This window comes from Scophthalmus maximus, chromosome 2 (genome assembly GCF_022379125.1).
Source record: "Scophthalmus maximus strain ysfricsl-2021 chromosome 2, ASM2237912v1, whole genome shotgun sequence".
NCBI classification, from domain to species: Eukaryota; Metazoa; Chordata; class Actinopteri; order Pleuronectiformes; family Scophthalmidae; genus Scophthalmus; species Scophthalmus maximus.
The window spans coordinates 22,288,852-22,311,403 of record NC_061516.1 but is presented as its reverse complement, the minus strand read 5'-3'; the positions used below and the strand labels follow the sequence as shown (position 1 = coordinate 22,311,403).

At 45.1% G+C, this 22,552-nt stretch overlaps 5 protein-coding genes across 6 annotated transcripts; 4 read left to right on the top strand and 1 right to left on the bottom strand.

Moving 5' to 3' along the window:
* The first annotated feature begins 3 nt into the window (after nucleotides 1-3).
* On the top strand, nucleotides 4-8,500 carry LOC118300584 (claudin-4). 2 transcript variants are annotated; one of them, XM_035625091.2, is made up of 2 exons: nucleotides 4-97; nucleotides 7,135-8,500. In XM_035625091.2, the coding sequence occupies exon 2, from the start codon at nucleotides 7,267-7,269 to the stop codon at nucleotides 7,900-7,902; it is 636 nt and encodes a 211-aa protein (XP_035480984.1). In that variant the 5' UTR covers nucleotides 4-97; nucleotides 7,135-7,266; the 3' UTR covers nucleotides 7,903-8,500. The 2 variants fall into 2 exon arrangements, with proteins under 2 accessions (XP_035480984.1, XP_047183714.1); XM_047327758.1 differs by lacking the exon at nucleotides 4-97 and adding an exon at nucleotides 4,808-5,589 and having other exon boundaries at nucleotides 7,247-8,500.
* A 320-nt stretch (nucleotides 8,501-8,820) lies between these two features.
* Nucleotides 8,821-12,051, bottom strand: cldn29 (claudin 29). The gene is made up of 2 exons (XM_035625090.2): nucleotides 11,914-12,051; nucleotides 8,821-10,715 (listed from the first exon to the last, which is right to left on the bottom strand). Exon 2 carries the CDS (start codon nucleotides 10,488-10,490, stop codon nucleotides 9,858-9,860), a length of 633 nt encoding a protein of 210 aa, XP_035480983.2. The 5' UTR covers nucleotides 10,491-10,715; nucleotides 11,914-12,051; the 3' UTR covers nucleotides 8,821-9,857.
* A 131-nt stretch (nucleotides 12,052-12,182) lies between these two features.
* LOC118300585 (claudin-like protein ZF-A89) lies at nucleotides 12,183-12,912 on the top strand. Its single transcript, XM_035625092.2, has one exon. The coding sequence runs from the start codon at nucleotides 12,183-12,185 to the stop codon at nucleotides 12,813-12,815; it is 633 nt and encodes a 210-aa protein (XP_035480985.1). The 3' UTR covers nucleotides 12,816-12,912.
* Nucleotides 12,913-13,793: 881 nt separating this feature from the next.
* On the top strand, nucleotides 13,794-15,144 carry LOC118300586 (claudin-4-like). The gene has a single exon (XM_035625094.2). The coding sequence runs from the start codon at nucleotides 14,201-14,203 to the stop codon at nucleotides 14,756-14,758; it is 558 nt and encodes a 185-aa protein (XP_035480987.1). The 5' UTR covers nucleotides 13,794-14,200; the 3' UTR covers nucleotides 14,759-15,144.
* A 1,984-nt stretch (nucleotides 15,145-17,128) lies between these two features.
* LOC118300447 lies at nucleotides 17,129-21,554 on the top strand. Its single transcript, XM_047328599.1, has 2 exons — nucleotides 17,129-17,738; nucleotides 20,362-21,554. Exons 1-2 carry the CDS (start codon nucleotides 17,263-17,265, stop codon nucleotides 21,347-21,349), a joined length of 1,464 nt encoding a protein of 487 aa, XP_047184555.1. The 5' UTR covers nucleotides 17,129-17,262; the 3' UTR covers nucleotides 21,350-21,554.
* The last annotated feature ends 998 nt before the right edge of the window (nucleotides 21,555-22,552 follow it).

The following is a 22,552-nucleotide window of genomic DNA, read 5'->3' as shown; positions in this document are numbered from 1 at the left end:
TCCTGCTTATAAGGAGCAAATGTCCCTTATCATTTTATAGATCGGTGGCCGGGCCCTCCTAAGACATGACATCACTGACCCAAACCAAGCCAATCAGGTGAGTCCTGGGCATTGGCCTCATTTACCACCTGGGTGTGTTCCTGCTCGATTGTGTGCTTTTTCAAACGCAGAGTATTTTTATGGTTTAACCTTTTGCCCATGGTAGCTCCGGGAGTGTCTGCTTTATTACCATCAGTAGGTAATGAGTGACCAGGGCAGAGCTTGTTATGTGGTTGATAGGCCACCACATGACACTGTAACCGATATACAAAACATGTATTCTACAAGATGTGTGTGTGTGTGTCTGTGTCTGATGTGGGAAACAGTGTGTGACTGTATGTTTGCACAGAGAGGGAGTGTATCTGTGAGATACACTGGAACAGAACAACAGGGGGAATCGAGCACAGATTAAATGTTAGAAGGATCTAGTTTCCACCTTTTCTTTGTTCTGTGGTAATTTTGCCATGAGTCTTGACTCGAATGATGTTACACATTCCATTGCAGAACCGTCTCCCCTGGGCTCACACAGGCTACGGGTAATCACACAGAAAAGTCTGAGTTAATGACGAACTACACATGTTTTATGGTAATGTTGCCTAAACGGTCCTTTTTATTTTGCTTCAAAATTGAGGCAATCTCTTTGTTTCCACGTTTGGGAGCAACCATGACACAAAGTACAGCAAATGTGCACTTTTCCAGCAACAACAGTGCGATAACTACAAATACACAACTCAACACGGCTCTGTCTTTGATTAACTAGACTCCACAGGAAGGATAACTATCAAAACTGAAAATCAACAGGATGACCAGCCAATATGGGAGGAATGTGGTGTTATCAGCAGCGCGGGGGGGAACATCGTGTTTTGCTCGGAGACAGACTGAGCTCCCACACGCTGCCGTTACTGTAAATCAGAAAGGAATGGCTCCTCTCGAGCTCTGATCGTTTCAGTCACCTGCTCCCACCGTCACAATTGAGCTCACTTTTATCTCGTGTGTTCACATTATCACACTTCAATATTAGTCAAACACATTCGCTAAAGAACGGTGAAGCCAGTAACCGCGATCAGATAAAGCCCGACATAAGAGAGTTCATTGAGATTATCTTGTATTTAAAAGAGGAAACAAATAATCCACCAACAATTCAAATCATATCGGACTATCAACTATATCAAATTCTTTGTTTGCGTGCTCGTACAACAAATATTTGATGGTCCGGTCGCTGCTCGACTGTGTGCGTTCTCCAGCCGGCTGCGCAAAGTGACAATGCAGACATATCGTCTGCAGAGCAAATAGTTCTGTGTTTGCACACAACATCAATAGTCTTCATTTGGAATCATATTACCGGCCCCCTGACATATCAAAGTTAGATTTTTCTTCTTTTACTGTTTGACCGTTTTTTGATTCATCAGCTAAAAGATGCTACAACAGAAAGCCCATTACATCGGCACTTTCACATAATGTCAAATATGAACTCAAAAGTCACCGTGTCGCGGGTGCATGTCTCCGCCAAATGACCTTTAATATTCATCGGGAAAAAAATTCTGCGAATATTATGATGTCACCGTTTGGATATGAAACATCACATTTCATCCCATCGGGCAGTTTTGTTTAACCGTGTCATAATTCTGGAGTTATGTCCCAAAAAACATGTTTTGTGATGTCACAGTGACCTTTGATCTTTGACCTCTTTGACTAGCAAATTCTAATCAGTTCATCTTACGTTGCTTTCCTCCATGCACTTAGGTCAGGAGATTCTTTTTCCGAAGGGGGCTGTACGTGAGAAACACAGTCGTATGCAAATGTTGCTCCACACAATGTTTCCTGCCGGCCCCGCTTGGAAAAAAATTCCAGAAAATGTCCAAGGGAGGCCAAGTGAGAACACAGCCGGAAAATCGCTGGAAAATTCCCGGCGAGAAACTGATGTGTGATGGAGAAGCATTAGACTATACTGTATATAGAAGCGATATATCCAGTAAGCATTTACAGGCCATTTAGCTCTATGTCCATGTGGGAGACTCAAGTAGTGTACGGCCATGAAACAAATAGAGAATGAACTGGGAATAAAACAATTACAGTAGTTTTGGAAGTTTATCCATTTTTGACTCATTTGTATAAACTTTTCATTAATTTCCCACGATGAGACTCAAATTCGAGCCGGGCTGCGGTTACTGGGCCACCGATCATTCTCAGTATCTGTCACGTGAGTAGACGAATGAGTTTCAGTGAGCAGCGGCGCGATTGTCCATTCACTCGTTGTTTACTCATGTGCGTCGGTGGATTCGTGGGGGTGTGATCTCTTCCTCCTGTTGCAGGAAACACACAAATACTCTTTCATCAAATGCAGCTGGGTCTGGAGACTGTGTGTCAGAGAGTATACCATCTGAAAAACAGGTTTATCTACTTGGTCTTCTGCCAAGGGGAATTCAGATAGCATACGTGCACATCGTATTGACCTACATACAGGCGGTAAAACACTTGTGACACATCCTTCCAGAGGTGACATACTGATCCTGTGACCCCTGAGGAGCTGGAGAAATCTGGAGTAAAAGTACAATACACGTATACATAACAATACAAGAATTTGGACTGTGTTGAAAGAGTCAATACCCAGAAATTCATACCATGATCACTTCCCAGCACTGGATGTAATCTTCAAATGATTCAAAACAATACTTCACTCAAAACATACCAAAACAATAATAAAACTCATTCTAGAGATTAAGCAATTTATTACTTTGGCACTTGACTGGACCACAATTGTTTTTTCTAATAGATTTAATTTTTAATTTCATACGTTTTTAAGTTTGTTAAACTGTTTATGTTTGGTATGTTGAAAAATTAGAGAAAGAAATTTCATCAATGCATAATGATAGAATCGTGCCATGGAAACTGAGACTAGCTCTTAATCAGTCTATCAAGGTGAGGTAGTGGCAGTAAAACACCACTCCACTGTAATCGGGAATTGTGTGCTTGTGTGTGTGTGTGTGTGTGTGTGTGTGTGTGTGTGTGTGTGGGAGATTTAAAGCATCAGAGTGATATTTTTGTCAAAATCACACTCCGGCATCGGATTTTCCGGACACCGTCACCACCAGCAGCCCATTTCATGTTTCAAAGAAAGACAGGGATTTCCATTGCAGCCTTTATTAGGTCACTGGTCAGTGGTTGACGCTGCTCTATAGGTCTCTTGGTTACTAATTAAGTATAATTCCCCTGAAATAAGTAGAGAGTTGGGTTTAAAGGTTGGTTGGAGATTTATGGACACATTAAAAACTGCTATTGAAAAGCTTTTAGTGTCCCGGGTGATGCCACACTCTCACAATCGGCAAGAGATCCTTTTCTCTCTTTGTGTGTAAACCCCCCCCCCCCCTTGTGACTGAATAATGCCTCACAAGCATATAAATGAAAGGTACAAGTCGGAATGAAACTAAACAGAAAGCAAGGGATAATATTTTAAAATGTCCTTATCAGTCTCTGTCTTCCTGAGAGTGACTCCACCAGGGAAAGTGAGGACAGGCCATCACAGCAGAAGAAGCTGCTGCCTCCCTTTGGGCAGAGGAGAGAACAGCAGCGAGGAGAGGCCAACGTCAGACGCTTGTCTTTCAAGTCACGCTCACAGCGTTCCAGACCCGTCACGATTTGTCGTATATCATAACACTTGCTCTCGCGTTGACCCCTTATTTGTTGGCCGGCCCCTCACTCCACCCGCACCGGTTTCACACAGATATGGAGGACAAGCTCTTTTCTTGTGATCTTCCGTGAACAAGACCCTCCTGTGTGTTCACACAATCGGCCTCCAGCGTGATTCACAGAACACACACAGAGTGAGCAGAGCAGCGTCTCTCAAAGCGAAAATTAAATACAAATTCTGCCTTGATTTCTCGTGCTACCTTCATTTTTTTAAAACGTCAATATTTACCTTCCAAAACGGCTGGTCCTTGCAATTCTATCTCAAAAAACACAACTTCGTTGAGTTGAACTTCAGTGTAACTTCACGGGATCGCTTCGCTGCGCCTGATTTGTCATTGATCGACCTGCGTTATATCAGGGGTCAGGGGTCACATGGCTCGCAACGTTGTTTGTGTCCGTATTAAAACACCTTATTGCGAGTATGTGACTCACCGTGTGGGCGAGGTTTTTCACCCTCTGTATAGATAGACAAAAGCACCGAAGACTACAGTAGACTGTAGCTTTATATATGACCTATAAAGTTTTATATATGTATAAAGTTTTATATAAGCTAAATGAAGGTTACAGCAGTGAGGAAACTAGGTCTCCTATGATTTACACTTTTATGAGAGAAAATATGATTTCACCCAGAAAATATTTATTCATCCAGTTGCTTTTACTGAGGTAAGAACGTTCATGCAGAACGTACATACATGTAAACTAACAATGTATTTCTGAGACGTCTTTGCACTTGAAGTGTCCGTTTATAGAAACTAAAGCATGATTCCTCATACTATGTTCATCACATCTATTTTGACTCCAGCAGCATGTCAGTCATAGTTTCTGCGACACAACAAGACCATATTTGGCCAGTGTCAACTTTTCGTCAGAGCTATCGACATTTAAAACGCCCAGAACGTGACTCCACCCTCCAACAGCTTAAGGTGAAACTGGAGAAGGGGGAGGGGAACTGAAGAAGGAAGATGCAAAAAACCCCATCACCATCAGTTTTCTTTAACTGGATGCTGATATTCGGTTGAAATTTTGGGTTCAAGCGCAGCCTGCAAAGTAGTTTTACAGTATTTTTTTAAATTACAGGATGCTTGTGGGAGGGTAAACAGGTTTTGGGCTTGTGGAGTTTGGGGGTGGACCTGGAGAACAGGGACCGGCGACGGTGAGCTGTTTTCCTCCACGGCCCCTCCTCCTCCTCCACCATATGAACCTGCTCTCCTCTGAATCCTATCCCATTCAGTGACAATCACTTGGCTAACAGAGGACCTCATCCCAGAAAGAGACAAACAAGACACGGGCTTACGTCACTGCGAGAGAGGAACAGCACACGGCCGAGAGAGACAACTAAGTTTCATTGGAAGGAACTCAAAGAGTAAAATCCGCTGTCCGCCATGGTGTCTGCTGGGTTTCAAATACTGGGCTCGGCTCTGGGGATCCTGGGCTGGATTGGTGCCATCATTGTGTGCGCCCTTCCCATGTGGAAGGTCACCGCTTTCATTGGCAGCAACATCGTCACCTCGCAGACCTCCTGGGAAGGCATATGGATGAGCTGTGTGGTCCAGAGCACCGGTCAGATGCAGTGTAAGGTCTACGACTCCATGCTGGCCCTCAGCTCGGACCTACAGGCTGCCAGGGCCCTGACCATCATCGCCATCGTGGTGGGGGTCTTGGCTATCCTGCTCTCTGTTGCCGGGGGCCAGTGCACCAACTGTGTGGAGGATCCGTCATCCAAAGCCAAGGTGGGCATTGCCTCTGGGGTCATGTTCATCGTAGCTGGCGTACTCTGCCTCGTCCCCGTCTGCTGGACGGCCCACACCATCATCCAAAACTTCTACAACCCGTTGATGATCAGCGCCCAGAAGAGAGAGCTGGGCGCTGCGCTCTACATTGGATGGGGGGCAGCCGCTTTGATGCTGATCGGAGGGGGGATGCTGTGCTGCAACTGCCCCAAAAAGGAAGAAGGGTCCTACACGGCAAAGTACAAAGCCGCCAGGTCTGACATCTCAGCGCCAGCATCCGGGAAAGACTATGTCTGAATCAGTATATGGCTTCCACAAAGCGCTGTTTACTGGGACAAATGCACTGGTGCTGCTGGGCTGTGAGAGCTGATCACTCAGGGTGTAACTTGATCAAAAAGTTACTCCTCATCAGAGTGTTTGAAGGGAAATAAAAGCAAGAAAGGAACCACACCCATGGAGGAATTTAGCCGTTCTCTTATTAGTATAACGTGTCTTATTTTGAAAATCCTCACTCTTTGCCATGTTTGTCTTTTTTTAAATTTACGAACTATTTGTATGAGATTCATGATGTGGTGTTCATTATACTGTAAATAAATATTTGTTGACGAATCTGAGAGTTTTATTTTCACATAGCAGCTGTGTTCAACGGTATTCCTTCAGCTGCCTCAAAGTGGGGCAAATCAATATTTCGCTGGGGGTTTAACATCAAGTTTCTCTTTATTTGCCGGGTATTTTATGTCTTGATTCCACTTTTCACTGGTATTGAAAACAACGATCCGCACCCCAACGGCATTTGAGAAGCATCTATTGTCTGACTTTCCTGTAGATCAGGTTTAGGTGTGGCAGAAAAAGAGGGACAAACGGCTGCTCTTTGTTCAAACTGTGAGCCTACAGGCAAAGGTATTTGCGCTTACTGTAATATGGACTCACAGGAACAATTTTTCAATCATTTGTGAAGAGAAGAGTAAATATTGAAATGCCAGGAAAGCCTTTCCTTTGAGGTTTCACCCTCTGCTAACGTAATGCACCTCTCGTCACTTTGTTCTTGAATAAATCTTGTAAAAATGAAAACACATGAACCGACATAACGTATTACATCTGCTGCAGAATAAAAAATGATTCAAAGGTCAATTCATTGTGGTTAAAATTAAGTTGGATTAAGATTTTTTCCTTCATGTTGGCACTTTTCTTTCAGGAAAATCCTTATTCCTGATAAGCTTGAGCTGAATGAACTGACCCAAAACTCGGAAGTGTAGAGTTTTTGTTTGCTCGAGGCTTGTGAGTGTGAGATAACTTTATTGTGTGTTTGTGTTTGTGTGCGTGTGAGTGTGAGTGTGAGTGTGTGTGTGTGTGTGTGTGTGTGTGTGTGTGTGTGAGTGTGTTTGTGTGTGTGTGTGTGTGTGTGTGAGTGTGTTTGTGTGTGTGTGTGTGTGTGTGTGTGTGTGTGTGTGTGTGTGTGTGTGTGTGTGTGTGTGTGTGTGTGTGTGTGAGTGTGTGTGTGTGTGTGTGTGTGTGTGTGTGTGTGTGTGTGAGCACAGGTGCGATCTGGAGCCATTGTTCCCGATCTCTTAGCCTTGCTTGAGGTTACAAAGCTTGTATTTGTGGGAACAATGAACAGAGAAAAAACAAGGGTTGTGGGTATCGGGTATCAGCCTTCCCCTTTTGTCTGCGAGCACAGAATCTCCACCCTGTAAGTTCGAACCACGACAGCAGGCAGTCATCTTCTCACAGTTGGACCTCGGAGCCCCAGAGAACGGCAAACACCTTCCTCAGAGAAGTCGAGAGAGAAGTTGGCTCTGCTGGCTCAACGATGGCTTCTCAAGGCCTCCAGCTGATGGGCGTACTGTTATCCTTCGTCGGCTGGCTGGGCACCATCATCACGTGCGCAATGCCCATGTGGCGAGTCACTGCTTTCATCGGGGCCAACATCGTCACGGCCCAGGTGATCTGGGAGGGCCTGTGGATGACCTGCGTGGTGCAGAGCACAGGCCAGATGCAGTGCAAGGTGTACGACTCCATGCTCGCGCTGCCGCAGGACCTGCAGGCCGCCAGGGCCATGGTGGTCATCTCCGTGATCGTCGGCGTGTTCGGCGTCCTCATGGCCGTGGTCGGGGGAAAGTGCACAAACTGCATGGAGGACGAGGTGGCCAAAGCCAAGGCCTGCATTGTCTCCGGTGTGATCTTCATCACGGCCGCCATGCTGATCATGATCCCCGTGTCGTGGTCAGCTCACGCAGTGATCAGGGACTTTTATAACCCCATGGTGATCGCGGCGCAGAGGAGGGAGCTCGGAGCTGCACTCTACATCGGGTGGGGTTCGGCCGGGCTGCTGCTGCTGGGCGGAGGCCTGCTGTGCAACAACTGCCCCCCGAAAGACGGGAGACCCTACATACCTGCCAAGTTCGCCCCTGCGAGAACCGTAGCCTCAAACATGGACTATGTGTGAGTGTTTCCTCCGACTGCAGTGTTTCAAAGAATCAGCTGTAATGTGCTAAAAATGTTTTTGCTAAAGGTGAGAAAAAGGAACCACATTACCTTCTACCGTGCTTAATCAAGAACAATTCCTCTTCTCAGTTTCTAAATGTTAATGATTTTTACCAACTCTGTAAATATTTTACTAGATATTTCACAAAATAACATAGCACAACACATTAGACTTCCTTTACTAGGGGAAACAAAATGCCATAATGTTTTCACAATCTTTTTTTCTTTAAGTTGCAATGGCTGACAACCTGTTACATTTCTCAGAAAACGACATTTGCATTATAAATACTATGCAGTAACTCCCATTACGAGTAATTTCAATAACAAAGAACTGATTCAATACATCTGTAATGTACAGACATGCATCACACTGTTTGCTACCCAGATACGTTTTTTAATAAGCTTTTAAAGAGATAACTTTGATACTGGACAATGTTAACTTGAGATAATTTGTTTAAGTTTGTTTTTTTAAATCCAAGTATATAATGAAGTGACGATCACTGCTGGACTCTCAGATGTCTTTGAAATGTCATTAATAAAGTGTGTCTGTTCATACCCTTCGTGACGTCTTTCTCATTCTCCCTCTGCACCTGCACAAAACTGAAACTGTACTTCTCTCCAATCGCTCGTGAGAAAGCGCTCAGGAATTCAGGGGAGTAGACTCCTGGGAATGTGTATCTGGTCAGGACGTTTGCCGTGTTGTAACTGCCCCCGTATTTAAGACAGTTATTTACAGTTTCTGGAGTCAAATGGAACGTCACCGCCGGAGACAACAGTGCGCTGTGCATGCTGGGATTCGTGTTGCTAAGGAACTGTCTTCCATCTGCAGAGAATGGGATATTTAGACTTTACCCAGTGAGAGCACATCTGCCAAGTCCTGTCAGGATGAAATACACCAAACCTCTTTAATGGGTTTCTTTTTGTTTACAGACATTTTCAGTTGAAATCAGCCTGACAAGGTAAAACAATGCGCCACTGTAATTTTTCCACCATTGTGTCTATTTTACATTTAGGCCACTTTGCCTTCACGATGGTAAAAGTAACAGTACTGCAGTGTAAAAAGGATTAATCAAGAAAAATGCATTACAAATGTTGCTTACTCATGTGTAGGTGTATATTTCAAGAACATTTAAAGTATCATAGTAGAAGTACTCATTAAGAATGGTTATTGCCAATATTCAATAGATTACAATGTAGGATTGTTTTTCCAGATACAAGCAACATTTTGATATTTGAACTAGTCCAAGTGGAGCTGAATTTAATTACTAGTCAAGTCAATCTTGTTCATAATTTATTTATCAATTATTTATCTTTATCAAAAACCACAGATTTGCCTTGATGGGATTCATCTGTGCCCTTGAACCATATTCTTATTTAGTTTAATTTGTAAAAATGCATCTAATCATTTTGTAAACTGATCATATAAAAGCTTAGATAACACATCTGCTACAAGATCTCACATTTTTACCAAAGCACAGCACTAAATTGACTTTATCTTATTCCACCAAATCAGGCAAATCAAAAAAACATTGCTGACAAAAATATTGTTTATTACATGAATAAAAAAAAAAATGAAAAATACACTTTACATGGCGAATACTACTACAGTATTCTTTCTAAGTGCTTATGTTGCAAAAACAAAAAACTAATAAAAAACATCAGGAGAGTCTGAATTAATACTCACATTATACGACAAAACAGTGACTGAGTGAAAATGAATGAATCAAACTCCAGTCCGAACTCATCGATGCATTAATCTAACATGGCACATAACTCAGGGTCTCCTGTATGGCTCAGAAACAAAAGGCAACAGAGTGTTAGTTTAATAGAAGTTAATCATGAAGCAAATCAAACTTTGAGAAGCGACAGGTTCGTACTGAGTGTAGAGTCTGGCACTTTGCACAAGGAGCCGCCGGCTCAGACAAATTCCTTCCCAGGGGTTGTGGATTTAGGCGGGGAGTACTTCGCTCCGCTGTAGCGGTCTCTTCCTGACGGGCACTGACAGCAGAGCAGAGCACCGCCAATCAGCAACAGTCCGGACGCTCCCCAGCCCACGTACAAACATGCACCCAGCTCCCTCCTCTGGGCGTCGGGCACCAAGGGGTTGTAGAAGTCCTTGATGATCGTATTTGCAGGCAGGGACACGGTCACCAGACACAGAGCCCCGCTCAGCAGGAAGAAAACGCCTGCGGAGATGGCCACTCTGGCCTTTGCCGCTTTGTCCCCGACGCAGGTGGTGCACTTCCCTCCAACCACGGAGAGCAGCAGGCCGAACAGAGAGAAGAGGATGGCGATGACCACCATGGCCCGGGCCGCCTGGAGGTCCGGCGGCAGGGCCAGCAGGGAGTCGTAGACCTTGCACTGCATCTGGCCCGTGCTCTGCACCACGCAGGTCATCCACAGTCCCTCCCAAATGGTCTGAGCCACCACGATGTTGTTCCCGATGAAGGCAGACACCTTCCACAGGGGCAGCATACAGATCAGGATGTTTCCTATCCACCCCAGTACCGCCAGCCCGATGCCCAGAATTTGCAGCCCTAATGATGCCATCGCTGCTCGCTAGTGTAGCTTTTTTGTTGTTGTAATTGCTGTGTCTCAGTTCTTCACCGAGCTGCCAACTAAAATCTCTCCCACTGTGTGGGAGTTTTATATGACCCACTATTGCCCCCGAGAAGCCCCCTCCTCTGGGTGGGCTTTGGCTCCATCGCTTGGATAAACATCCATCATGCTGCCTTTGTGTCCTACAAAGAGGCCCTCTGCTGCCTCGGCAGACCTCTGAAGAAGAGAAGAAGCTTTCATGGTCGGATTCAGTCAAAGGGCAAAACATGAACTTGCAGAATGGGATGATATATTGTGAAACATTAACTTCAAACAAGACATGTCACACAATAAACCTATTTCAGATGGGGGAGCAGTGATTTTGGGGGTCAGGGGTGAACTTTTGTAGTTGCCAGTGGATATGTAGAAAGAGTGTGGAGAAGCTCAGCAAGTTTGACAAAGTAGAAAATATAGGATGTAGGACATATAGGTTTATAAATTTCCAGTATTGCTGATGCTGATCTTTACCAAAATTGTCGCAATAACAAGCAAAGTAACAGCAAAGATAGGATGAGTGGTCAGGACACTCCTCCTAGTCTCAATGTTATAACACTGTGTGTTAAAATTATGGATAAACAGTAGTACTTTTATACTTCATTTTACCATACAACTTATTTAGTGCTATTTTTTATTTGTAAAAGTCAAAGGGAATATTGCCATCTAACCTCTGATATTATTTAATATTTTCTGTCTATGGACTACAGATATTCCACTGTGCTCCTCCTCTTTTTTTGATACATATTTTCGGTTTATTGTGCATATTTGGAGTAGGAGATTAGAAAAAACAGCAACAATCCGAAAGCTCACCGGCTTATAAGCGCAGGTGGAGTCACTCAGCGTTATTGCGACTTTGGTTTAGTGGGTCGGCCGGCAGCCATTTGTAAACCCTCATGTCCTTCAATGTGTAAAAAAGGGATTAATAATATAAGTGTTGTTGCAAAATGGCAGACGCTGCACTTTGACAGTGAAAATGAAACATTCCTCCCATGTCTTATTTCTTCCCATGATCCAGATGAAAGTCAGAGCTCCAACAAAGACACATTGTATGTGAACATTTTCCCAAACATAAAATCTAGAAAGAAATATAACCGGTAGCTAACAATGATGCTGCATTCCAGTTTACCTCGGAACTCGGACCCCGGAAGTCGGGTTGGTGGTTTTTTTCCCGACATCTCGAGCCGGAATACCGACTCGCAGGGGCGTTCCATTTGCAATTTCCGACTCGGAGGTCGTAATTCCCAGTTCCGAGAGCATATTGGAACGATAAATCCGAGTTCTGAGTTCCGAGGTAAACTGGAACGCAGCAATAGAACATGAGTTGCTTTTTTAAAGTGAAAAAAAGCGAATATTTCAGATTAATTAATAAAAACATTACCGTGAGTTGCCGTTTTGGAAGACATTTCAAAATGGATCATTGGTGAAGAGGTAACATTTTGTCCTTCACAAACTTCTCATATTTCAACTTCTGTCCCACCGGTGTGAGGATGAGGACACCATCTTAATGACCACAGGTGTTTTCAATTAGGGTAATCTTGAACAGCCAATCAGGGGGAACCCTGGGTACCAGCTATAAAAGCTGCAGGTGCACAGTCACTTGGTGTGTTCTTCGCTCCGCTACCCGTGTATGACCCTGAGAGACGAAACATGGCGTCCGCAGGCCTCCAGATCCTCGGCATCTTCCTGGCGTCCATCGGGTTCCTGGGCGACATCATCATCTGCGCGCTGCCCATGTGGAAGGTGTCCGCCTTCATCGGCAACAACATCGTGACGGCGCAGGTCTTCTGGGAGGGCCTGTGGATGAACTGCGTGAAGCAGAGCACCGGCCAGATGCAGTGCAAGGTGTACGACTCCATGCTGGCGCTGCCCCGCGACCTGCAGGCGGCGCGCGCCCTGGTCGTCGTCTCCATCCTGGTCGCCCTCATGGGGAACCTGCTGGCCATCGCGGGCGGCAAGTGCACCAACTGCATCGACGACGAGATGGCCAAGGGCAGGGTGGCCATCGCCGCGGGCGTGTTCTTCATCGTCGGCGGCGTCCTGTGCCTGATCCCCGTGTCCTGGTCGGCCAACGAGGTCATCCGCAACTTCTACAACCCCGTCATGATCGACGCGCAGCGGCGGGAGCTGGGCGCGTCGCTGTTCATCGGCTGGGGCTCGGCGGGCCTCATGCTCATCGGCGGCGCGCTCCTCTGCTGCCAGTGCGCGCCGCGCAAGGACAGCAGGTACTCGGTCAAGTACTCGGCCCCGCGCTCCGCGGCCAGCGGAGGAGCCTACGTTTAAAAGATCACTGCAGGAAACTGGACTGAACTCTTTTTTTTTTTAAATGATAACTTTATTGTGTTTAACTGATTTATTTTAATAAAACTTTTAATGACTACATTGGCTACTAATGCTTTTACTTCCTTGGTCCCTAGAGATTTAATGGGACAGAATTGGCCTCTGTATGTCCGCCTCTCGTCCACTTTGAGTTGGTGTGACGGACGCAAGCGTCCAGCAGTTTGACAGCAGCTCGCCTGGGGTGCGGGTGTCCTCAGCGACGCTCCATCGTCGAACCGGACATTTGAAAAGTTGCACCAGGGTTGCATGACGCTTTTCATGTTTCCATGTGATGCAAAGTTTTCAGGCTTGTTGGCAGGGAAAGGGACGGGCCTCCAGCGACCTAGCATGCACAGGGCAATGTCTAAAGTGACTACAGTTTTTACTCTTTATTGACTAGTATGTCCTACATAGTGGGCTATTGTGTCCCATTGTTTGAACTTGAGGGGTACTATAAACACATTTCACACATGGTGTGAAACTGAAGCGGTTGACTTGACTTCAACCATCGACTCAACTTAAGCTTTGCTTTTTCTAATTTCCCAAAAACCTCTTGAAATAAACCTTTTTGTTTGCTGGTATAAAATGGTTGGGTAAAGCTATCTTTTAAAAATTGTGACTAAAACATCGTAAGAAAGTAAATCCTGTCCAACTGAGGATTATTGACAGTTGCTTTTCCAGTGTTTTCTCATGGTAGAGAGTTGCATACATGATGTACACATGTTCAAGGGCTGATAATATGACTGGGCTTTTTTACAGCAGCTACTTAATGGTCAGTGTGTGAGCGTTGCACACAGCTCTACAAGGAAGTAAAGACACAAAACAAAAATAGATCTATCTTGTGCAAAAAAACCAACTAAAAAAAAATAAAAAATAAAAAAAAACCCACCTACACTTTCTTACCACGTATCAGTTTGTGTTGTCAGTAGTTCCCGCCCCCCTAAAAGCTGTAAAAATTCAAATTAAAAGGCCTTCCTTAACATTTTTGTAAATTGTTAAAAATGCGTCTCAGCCCATTGAACATTTGGGATCGTAACCTTTTGTTTTGGGCCACAAATGGACACATGATTGCTTTTATCAGCTTTCTTCTGCTGCTCATTCAGTGAGCAGTAATCAGGACAAGCAGGAAACCTGATCTGCAAACTAGCAGTCCCCTCCCTGTTTCACCTCCTCCTCATACCTGCAGTGCAGAATAGAAAAACACAACCAGCAGCGCTTACAGCCGAGCGAAAGCTTGTGTTCGAAACGGATCTCCTCCTCGACTCAACTGCCCGACTGTGGACTTTGTTGGTGTCTTTGAAACTGTGGTAAACTTTTAACTTCATGCCTCGGATGAGTTTTTTGGCAACATGCGGACCCAGCTTGTTGCTTTGTGCTTGGCAGTCGTCGGCTTTCTTGGCACCATCCTCATCTGCGGTCTGCCAATGTGGAAGGTGACGGCCTTCGTTGGGGCGAACATCGTCACCTCTCAGGTCTTCTGGGAAGGCCTGTGGATGAACTGTGTGATCCAGAGCACGGGACACTCGCAGTGCAAAGCCTATGACTCCGTTCTGGCTTTGCCGCAGGAGCTGCAGGCCTCCAGGGCTCTGATCTGCGTCTCCATCGGCGTCAGCGTGGTGGCCATCGGGCTCACCGTGGTCGGGGCTCGCTGCACCAACTTCTTTCGCGACGACTGGCGGAACAAAGCCAACGTTGGCCTGTCCGGAGGAGTGGTGTTCATAATAGCGGGGCTCCTGTGCATAATACCCGTCAGCTTGTCAGCTCACAGCATCATCACAGGTTTCTACAACCCACTGGCCACCAGCGAGAGGAGGGGGGAGCTCGGGGCCTCCATATATGTGGGCTGGGCATCTGGAGCGCTGCTCGTCATTGGAGGAGGGATGTTGTGCAGCACCTACAGATGCTGAGGAAGAGAAGAACGAAGTGCACGATGCCAATCGGTCAAATACACACTGTAAATTAAAATGTTCAGTTATGTCTTTGCTGTGATGGACATGGTTTGATTCTTTACCATTTTGTTCAACATATCAGTCTTAAATCTATGTAGAATATTAAACTGTGAAGCATATAAAGCATAGTATACATGTTTTTTTCAAGTGAAGAATTAGAATAAATGTCTTGTTGAGGTACAGTAATAGTTATGGTCAGTTTGTGTTTGCTAAGTTGTCCAGATGTTCGGCATGTTTTACAAAAGTTGGATAAAAAATATACATTTTTGTATCTTTGTATATATTTCTTGAACCGAAGCTTTTTCATATCCGCCACTGTTAATAAAAGAATAAAGTGAGACAAATGTGTTTCTTTTCAAAATATGTTTGTAAAAAGCCTGTTAAACTTGATATGATAGTAACTCGGTGATATTTAAATACTGTGCAAACAGCCCACCTCTGTTTGGTGCATATTTCTGTTGATCTTTGTGTCATTTGACTACTTCACAGAAAACATAACAGCTGACAAGAGAAACTTATTCAGATTTTTTTCAGCAGGAACTACGTAAGAGAAATGCAATATTATTTTTCTTTCACTGAAAACCTGCCGTGTGTGTGTGTGTGTGTGTGTGTGTGTGTGTGTGTGTGTGTGTGTGTGTGTGTGTGTGTGTGTGTGTGTGTGTGTGTGTGTGTGTGTGTGTGTGTGTGTGTGTGTGTGTGTGTGTGTGTGTGTGTGTGTGTGTGTGTGTGATTTTAACATTTCTGACTTTGGCGGCTCCTAGTGTACGTATCAAAAAAGGCACTGGCAGGGATTTTCTTATGGTTTCATACAATGAATACAATCTTAGCCCATTTTTAATTTAGATTCATGTGTGACTTAAGTCTATCAATACATTTACTACATCACACATTTTCCAGGCGTGTCTTCTGAGTGAAGCCAAGTGGAAACCCACCATGAAGTCACCCATTCATTTGTGAACGGCCCTTTTTGAAGCATCGAGTTTAGCATTTTGGCCGGCGCCACCTTGGTTCTTTGAAACCAATTGGAGGAAAGGGAGTCAGGCCTGACTGAGAGCTCGTCCACTGCATGTCCACCTACACCTGCAACCTGCACCCATTGGCCGGTACTAGCTGTCAATCACGCCGTTGCCACGCTCCAATGCACAACGGGTTTTTATCGCCTATTTTGCTCTAAACGGGACCATCGTTTACAAAATGAACATCACTAAACCAGAGATCGAGACAATAAAGACTTCAGGAAAATGTTTACCGACGATATAAATCAAGTGAGAATTTCGGGGGATTTTCTCATCGTCTTCTACAGAAACAACCAGTGGAGTCGCCCTTCCAGCAGGTTTCAGCAACTTCCGCATCGGCTTCACTTTCCAGACCAGGAATCTACGTCCATTATTATATATAAAGTCTATGGGTGGAGCTCTCTCTACCCAACATCCTGTGCCTGGTTTCAGTCAGCTGGTCAGCAAACATCTCAATCTCCATATGTGTGGCCGCTGCCCTGAAGGAGGAGGTGGGTTCCTCCATCTATCCAGGCCGGCCCTCCTCCCCGCTGCTCCTCCTCGGCGGTGTTCTGGGATCCCAACCGTCCTCCATCGTGCCACAGCCACTCCAAGGTCCGACGTCATGAACATCAAACCGCTCCGGGATGTTTAATCACACAAGTGCGTGACTGTAACCTCCTGAACACGGCTCAGAGTGGGGTAGGGCTGTGTAATCAGAACCCGGGGGACACGACCAGGATCTGAGCGGGGGAGTTGAGGCTGTAATCCGTCAAACGGATCACGGACACCAGACATGGGGAAGGTGCTTAGTCGTGGGAAAGAACCCAAATCTGTTGCGTGACTTACAGGGCCACGACAACTCCGAGTGGTTTTCATTAAAATAGTCACAACAAACACTATCATGAACCGTGCCACAACTCACTCAGGGGGCCAAATGAGTAACGGATAACAACTGGGTGGACTCACAGGTTTACAATAGAGCTTCAGTTCATTTGTAATGGATCGAAATAAAGTTAAAACTGACACTGAAACTGAAGTTGTCGCAGTGTTGTGAGTGTTGATCACTCGGTAAAAAAACATTTTATGTTATTTCCGTCTTCCAAGCAAATTCTATGGAGTCAAAATTTGGAATCAAACATGCTTGTACGCGAGACCATGCTTGTCTGTGTGCTGCATTTTGTCTTCGGGGGTTCTGTGCGCATCGCTGAAACTCTGCTGTCAGGCGTCGTGAGGCAATCTGGTCTGGTCAGATGACTTCGCAAACCAGTTTCAGCTCAGAGGCCACGTCAGAAAACTCCTCCTCTGACTTCACAACAAAAACCTGTGAGTATGCTCCCGGCTTCTGCTCTAAGTGGACAGCAAATACCTCTACCTGCACCTTTGTCTCTCTCAGTCGTAAAATAAGCCCCCGTCTCTCATCAGCAAACAGTCTTGCCTCTTTGAAGAGATCGACGGAGCTGCAGCATGGTGTCTGGTGGAAGACAGATTCTGGGCATGTCCCTGGCCTTTATCGGCTTCGTGGGGAGCATCATCATCTGCGCTATCCCCACCTGGAAAGTAACAGCCTTCATCGGTTCCAACATCGTCACTTCTCAGGTGATCTGGGAAGGTCTGTGGATGAACTGCGTGACACAGAGCACAGGCCAGATGCAGTGCAAGGTCTACGACTCTCTGCTGGCCCTACCTCAAGACCTGCAGGCCGCCAGAGCGCTCGTCATCCTCGCCATCATCATCGGGGTCGTTGGGATCCTTCTTTCAATCATCGGGGGCAAGTGCACCAACTTTGTGGAGGAGGAACGGCAAAAGTGCAAAGTGGCCATAGCTGCCGGCATCGTCTTCATCATCGCCGGCCTCATGGTGCTGATCCCCGTCTGCTGGACGGCCAACACCATCATTCGGGATTTCTACAACCCTGTCATCACCAACGCTCAGAGGAGGGAGCTGGGGGCCTCGCTCTACATCGGCTGGGCCACTGCGGGGCTGCTGTTCCTGGGTGGGGGCCTCCTCTGCAGCTCCTGTCCGCCCAGAGATGACAACGACTACGATGTGAAGTACGCCAAGGCTCGATCTGTGGACAGCAGCAAGGCCTACGTTTAGATCGTCAGCAGCCTGATGGAAAGAGAAGAGGGGGCGAAGAATCAACGAACGTTTCACCTTCTGTTAGTCCCATGAAGATGAGTCAAGTTCCACCTTTTTAGAAAAATATCTACAACGTTAAGATAGCGTGGTACGTTTACAGTATGTATATACTTTGCTTTTAAAAACATTCATAAGAGTAAACGATCTTTTAAAATGTGAACATTCAATATTTAGAATTTTTTTAAACAAATGTACTTATATTTAAGGTTTACGTATGTTCTTCATCAGTCCCACATACTCATAACATGTTCTCTACATGTGTGAGGTTCACAACACAAGTACTAAAAACTGCAGTATTGTGTATTTGTGTATTTGTGTTAGATCTGCCGCTGCCGTCATGCCTGATACTCCTCAATCAAAACCAACTGAATATTGACTGATTCACATTTTCTGTTTGAATAGAATTTTCTACCCATATTGTTTGTTTGGTGTTATTTCATGTACTGATGTATGGCATTAAAATGCAGTTCATCCTTAAGACACATCCGAGATTATTATGTTTGTCTTTGAGGTTTTTGTTCCCCCCATCTCACTGCTGGGATTTGTATCTGCTTTTTTCAAAAGGGAGCAACAGTTATAGTGATGACAAATGCCAAGAATAAAGTTTTTCTAGTGGAGGCGACTTTGAAGAATCCTTCCAAACAGGCTGTGTGACAATGTGCTCTTACCGCCAGACACAATTCTATACAGATAACTGTCCCTCTGACTGATAACTCTGTTTGTTTGTGTATATGTAGGCTACACTTTTAACACCTTACTTTAAGTCAACGTATTTATCATTCATAAGCAGCATGTAAAAGTTTACATAGCATGCACTAAAGAAGTTACAAGAAGATTTATATGCTTATTAATGTATTTATTAAAAATGATATACTAATTCCTGCATACTTTATTTAGGCCTAATATTTAAGATTTTTAGATGAGGGTTAGGACTTTTGATTACATATATTAAACATTAAAAAAAAAAGCATGAACTTTATTTGATGCATATTTGTCAGTCAAACATAAATGAAACAAGTAAGACTGAAATTAGTTCTAATGAACCCAATGTGTTTTAAATACACAATAACCAGATTTATAAACAGCTATAATCGTAATTTGTTTCAAATTCATGAGAACCAGGTTTATGTGTTCAACATTATCAAAGTTTTAAAACACATTAAGTTTTTGCACGTTATGTGCAATTAAAATACATAAATCTTGAATTAGGCCTAAATATTTTTGTGAGAGAAGGTTGGTGTGTAAACAGAAAAAAGGGAGAGGGAGTAAAATAAAATACATCAAATATGTTAACAAATGATGAGTTCCTTAAACCTCTATTAAAGTGAGTCATAGTAGTGATGCCACAATTTTTGTTTGTGATAATATGTAAAAAAAAAAAAAGAAAAAAAAAGAAATGACAAAAACTATCCCTTCGAGCTACAAGGACAGCGAGATTAAAGATTATTTTGAGCCTGATTAAGGTTTGGTGTAGTGTGTGTGTGTGTGTGTGGGAAGGGGTTTTGCATATCTGAAACAGGTTTTTCTGCACTGTGGATGCTGCCTTTGTGAAACTGGTTTACTCTCAGGAGATTGTGTTTCACATTTCTCCCCTTTATTTTGTCACAGAAATACATTCTGCATGCACGCATTACTCACGTGCACGAGTGCCCTGCCAACAGAGGTGTATACACGCCCACACACATTCAGCGCTGACCTCACACGTATTTAATTTGAATACTAGATTCCTCTTTTTCAATTTGAGTTGGTGTATGACAGCGTGAAGACGCGACAGAGCATCTTATAAACATGTTTAAAGCTCATTCGCATCATTCTTCCTGCTTTGTCCAGAGCTCGTCGCTGCCGAAATAATCTCATCTAACAAAGGTAACGAGGGCGGCAATTGATGATGTCACTGTTTCACGGCTACCTCTCTCTCTCTCTGCGCCACGCCCTCCCCCCTCTTTATTTTCTCACAACCTCCTCCCCTTTGTTTTCCCTGTAGTGTAGGTGGTGCATCCACACCTTGCCAGTAGCACAGAGGCAGCCGCTCAGGTGACAGAAAAAGAAAGAACACTCTCAGGTAGGAAAATAAAGAGAGAGGGGAGAGGGGGGAGGACAGGACAGGACAGTCGTTAGGGATGTGAAGGGGGAGGGACTGAGTCATAGGAAAAGTAGGCAGTAAACAGATGAACTGAGACGAGGCAGACAGGTGAAATGGCCAGAAAGAGCGTTGTGTTCCTGAGATAGATACTTTAACGCTGCATCTGTGGCAAGAAAAAAAAACACTGAAGAATTTCACCAAAAAAAATGGAGGCGAATGAAAACCGCAACACCACAGGTTGAGAGAGAGAGAGAGACCAGGAAGAGCTCACAGAAAGTTACAAGAGAGGGGAAGAGTGACCAGAGACGAAAGGAGCTCCACAGAGCTCCCCTCCTCCTCCTCCTCCTCACCATGGCCTCGATGGGGATGCAGATGCTGGCCAGCGCCCTGTGCCTCCTGGGCTGGGCAGGGGTCATCTTCAGCTGCCTGCTGCCCATGTGGAGGGTCACGGCCTTCGTGGGCAGCACCATCGTCACCTCCCAGACTATCTGGGAGGGCATCTGGATGAGCTGCGTGGTGCAGAGCACCGGGCAGATCCAGTGTAAGCCGTACGAGTCCCTCCTCGCTCTGAGCTCTGACCTGCAGGCCGCCAGGGCTCTCACCGTGCTCGCCATCACTACCGGCGCCGCAGGCCTCATACTGGCCTTCATCGGGGGGAAGTGCACTCGCTTCTTGGACGAAGAAGGCGGCGGGGTTAAGAGAAAGGTGGCTGTGGCGGCGGGGGCCGTGTTGATCGCCACGGGGCTGCTGTGTTTGATTCCCACGTCCTGGGCGGCCGGGGCGGTGGTGAGAAAGTTCTACAGCGCCTCCATAGACGCCCAGCGCAGAGAGATCGGAGCCTGTCTGTACATCGGCTGGGGGGCGTCCATCCTGCTCATTCTGGGAGGGGGCTTGTTCATCAGCTCAGCGTGCCCCATCAAAGCCCATGACGAGGACAAGAGCCCCTCCGTCCGCTACCTGGTGGTCCGCTCCTCCAACGGGTCCAGCCAGGCAGGTTCTCGTCGCATCAGGGTGCCGTCAGCGAGGACCCAGCCTGTCGCAGCAGGGTTCCCCCGGTCTCAGAGCAACGAGGGAGCGTCCACAAAGTCTCAGCTGTACACGAGGCCCCCCCTGGCGAACGGGCCGGAGCCGGGCTCCGGGCACGAGTCGGAAAGATCGTGGGCACCATCAACCAAGTCTCAGATGAAGAGGCCGGAATCGACGAAGTCTGAGGAGAGCGAGGCGTTGTCGACAAAGTCTCAGCTGAAACGAGCCGAACTGGAGGAGAATTTGTCCGACAAGAGTGAACATGAGGACACGTCCTCGAATCCAGCAAGAACATACCTCTAATATGCACTCACTTACATTTACACACTTTATATATATATATACACACACATACGTTTTATGTACTACGAGTTATTTTGAAGAACTTGTTTACTTGTTTTGTAGTTGCTTAGTTGTGAAAAGTAGCTCATGAAGGATAATCGTCTTTGACCTCATGTTGTTTAGATTGAAGTAAAAAAAAAAAAAAGTCCTGCAGTACGTTCACCAGCGTGCAGGAAAAGTTTACAGCTTAAACATGTTATGTGAACTGAAAATGAACCTAAAACCAAAGATGGCAACAAACTACATCCAGGTGAGAGTGCAGTATCTTACCCCAGTCTTCTTTTCAGAAAACATGCTTCCTGAATATTGTCGATGTTAATGTTGACATTTTGAAATGTTAATATGGGGCATTACATTGACATTCATGAATACTTTTGTCTCACTCACTTAAATGCACTCGAAGAAGATAAATCCGCCTACATGAACAGTTTCACTACAGACTTTTCTGGCTTGTTTGTTTTTGATATTTGACGTTATGAAGTGGTGTGTAGCAGCAACATATTTAAACCGACTTTGCATCGTTGCGTTTGGCACAGTAGTTTTTAATGCGTGCCATCATTTGATGAGCAACATAATGTTTTTATTTGTTCACAAGTTTTTTTTCTTTTTAAAGATTCAGACGTTTTTCTTTTATCACAACTGCGAAATTGTATGTTTTATTCTGTTTTACTGAATTTACTGAAATATATTTGTATAAGAAAGAAATAAATGACAATGGCAACATGATCACGCAGGTCATAGCCTTACTTCACTAAATGTATTAAATGTAACAGAAACTCAGTCGTGAGCTGAAACGAGCCCCCCCCCCCCGGACTTCCTGCTCTCTTCCTGGTGATTAAACTCCACAGGACAAACTGGTTTGACAGAGAGTTGCCTTACAGAGGATGTCTGTGTGCTGGAGGAGGGACGGAACAAATGTGTTTGCAAAGAAAATTCTAAATTAGTTTCAGTGAATTTCGTCGTCGAGCGTGGTTTTGCTCGTTCGTCTAATGTGCATCAGCAGCATCACTGTCTGCTCACAATCGAATGCTGCCAGTTGTCCAAGTGTAAAATACACACATTTGATTAATTAAGAAAAATATGAATACATACTGCATATGACTTAAATCTGTAACTGGTGGTTTACTAAATATTGTAAGTGCATAGAAACAAAAGGAAAGAAAC

What these genes read in the sequence shown, in the direction of transcription:
- LOC118300585 (XM_035625092.2), top strand. Translation starts at nt 12,183, where the DNA reads ATGGCGTCCGCAGGCCTCCAGATCCTCGGCATCTTCCTGGCGTCCATC.
- LOC118300586 (XM_035625094.2), top strand. Translation starts at nt 14,201, where the DNA reads ATGCGGACCCAGCTTGTTGCTTTGTGCTTGGCAGTCGTCGGCTTTCTT.
- cldn29 (XM_035625090.2), bottom strand. Translation starts at nt 10,490, where the DNA reads ATGGCATCATTAGGGCTGCAAATTCTGGGCATCGGGCTGGCGGTACTG.
- LOC118300447 (XM_047328599.1), top strand. Translation starts at nt 17,263, where the DNA reads ATGGTGTCTGGTGGAAGACAGATTCTGGGCATGTCCCTGGCCTTTATC. An exon ending in ACCAACGCTCAGAGGAGGGA is followed by an intron (nt 17,739 to 20,361) that starts GCTGGGGGCCTC and finishes CCTCCTCCTCCT; the next exon opens with CCTCCTCACCATGGCCTCGA.
- LOC118300584 (XM_047327758.1), top strand. Translation starts at nt 5,109, where the DNA reads ATGGTGTCTGCTGGGTTTCAAATACTGGGCTCGGCTCTGGGGATCCTG. An exon ending in CGCCCAGAAGAGAGAGCTGG is followed by an intron (nt 5,590 to 7,246) that starts GCGCTGCGCTCT and finishes TCGAGAGAGAAG; the next exon opens with TTGGCTCTGCTGGCTCAACG.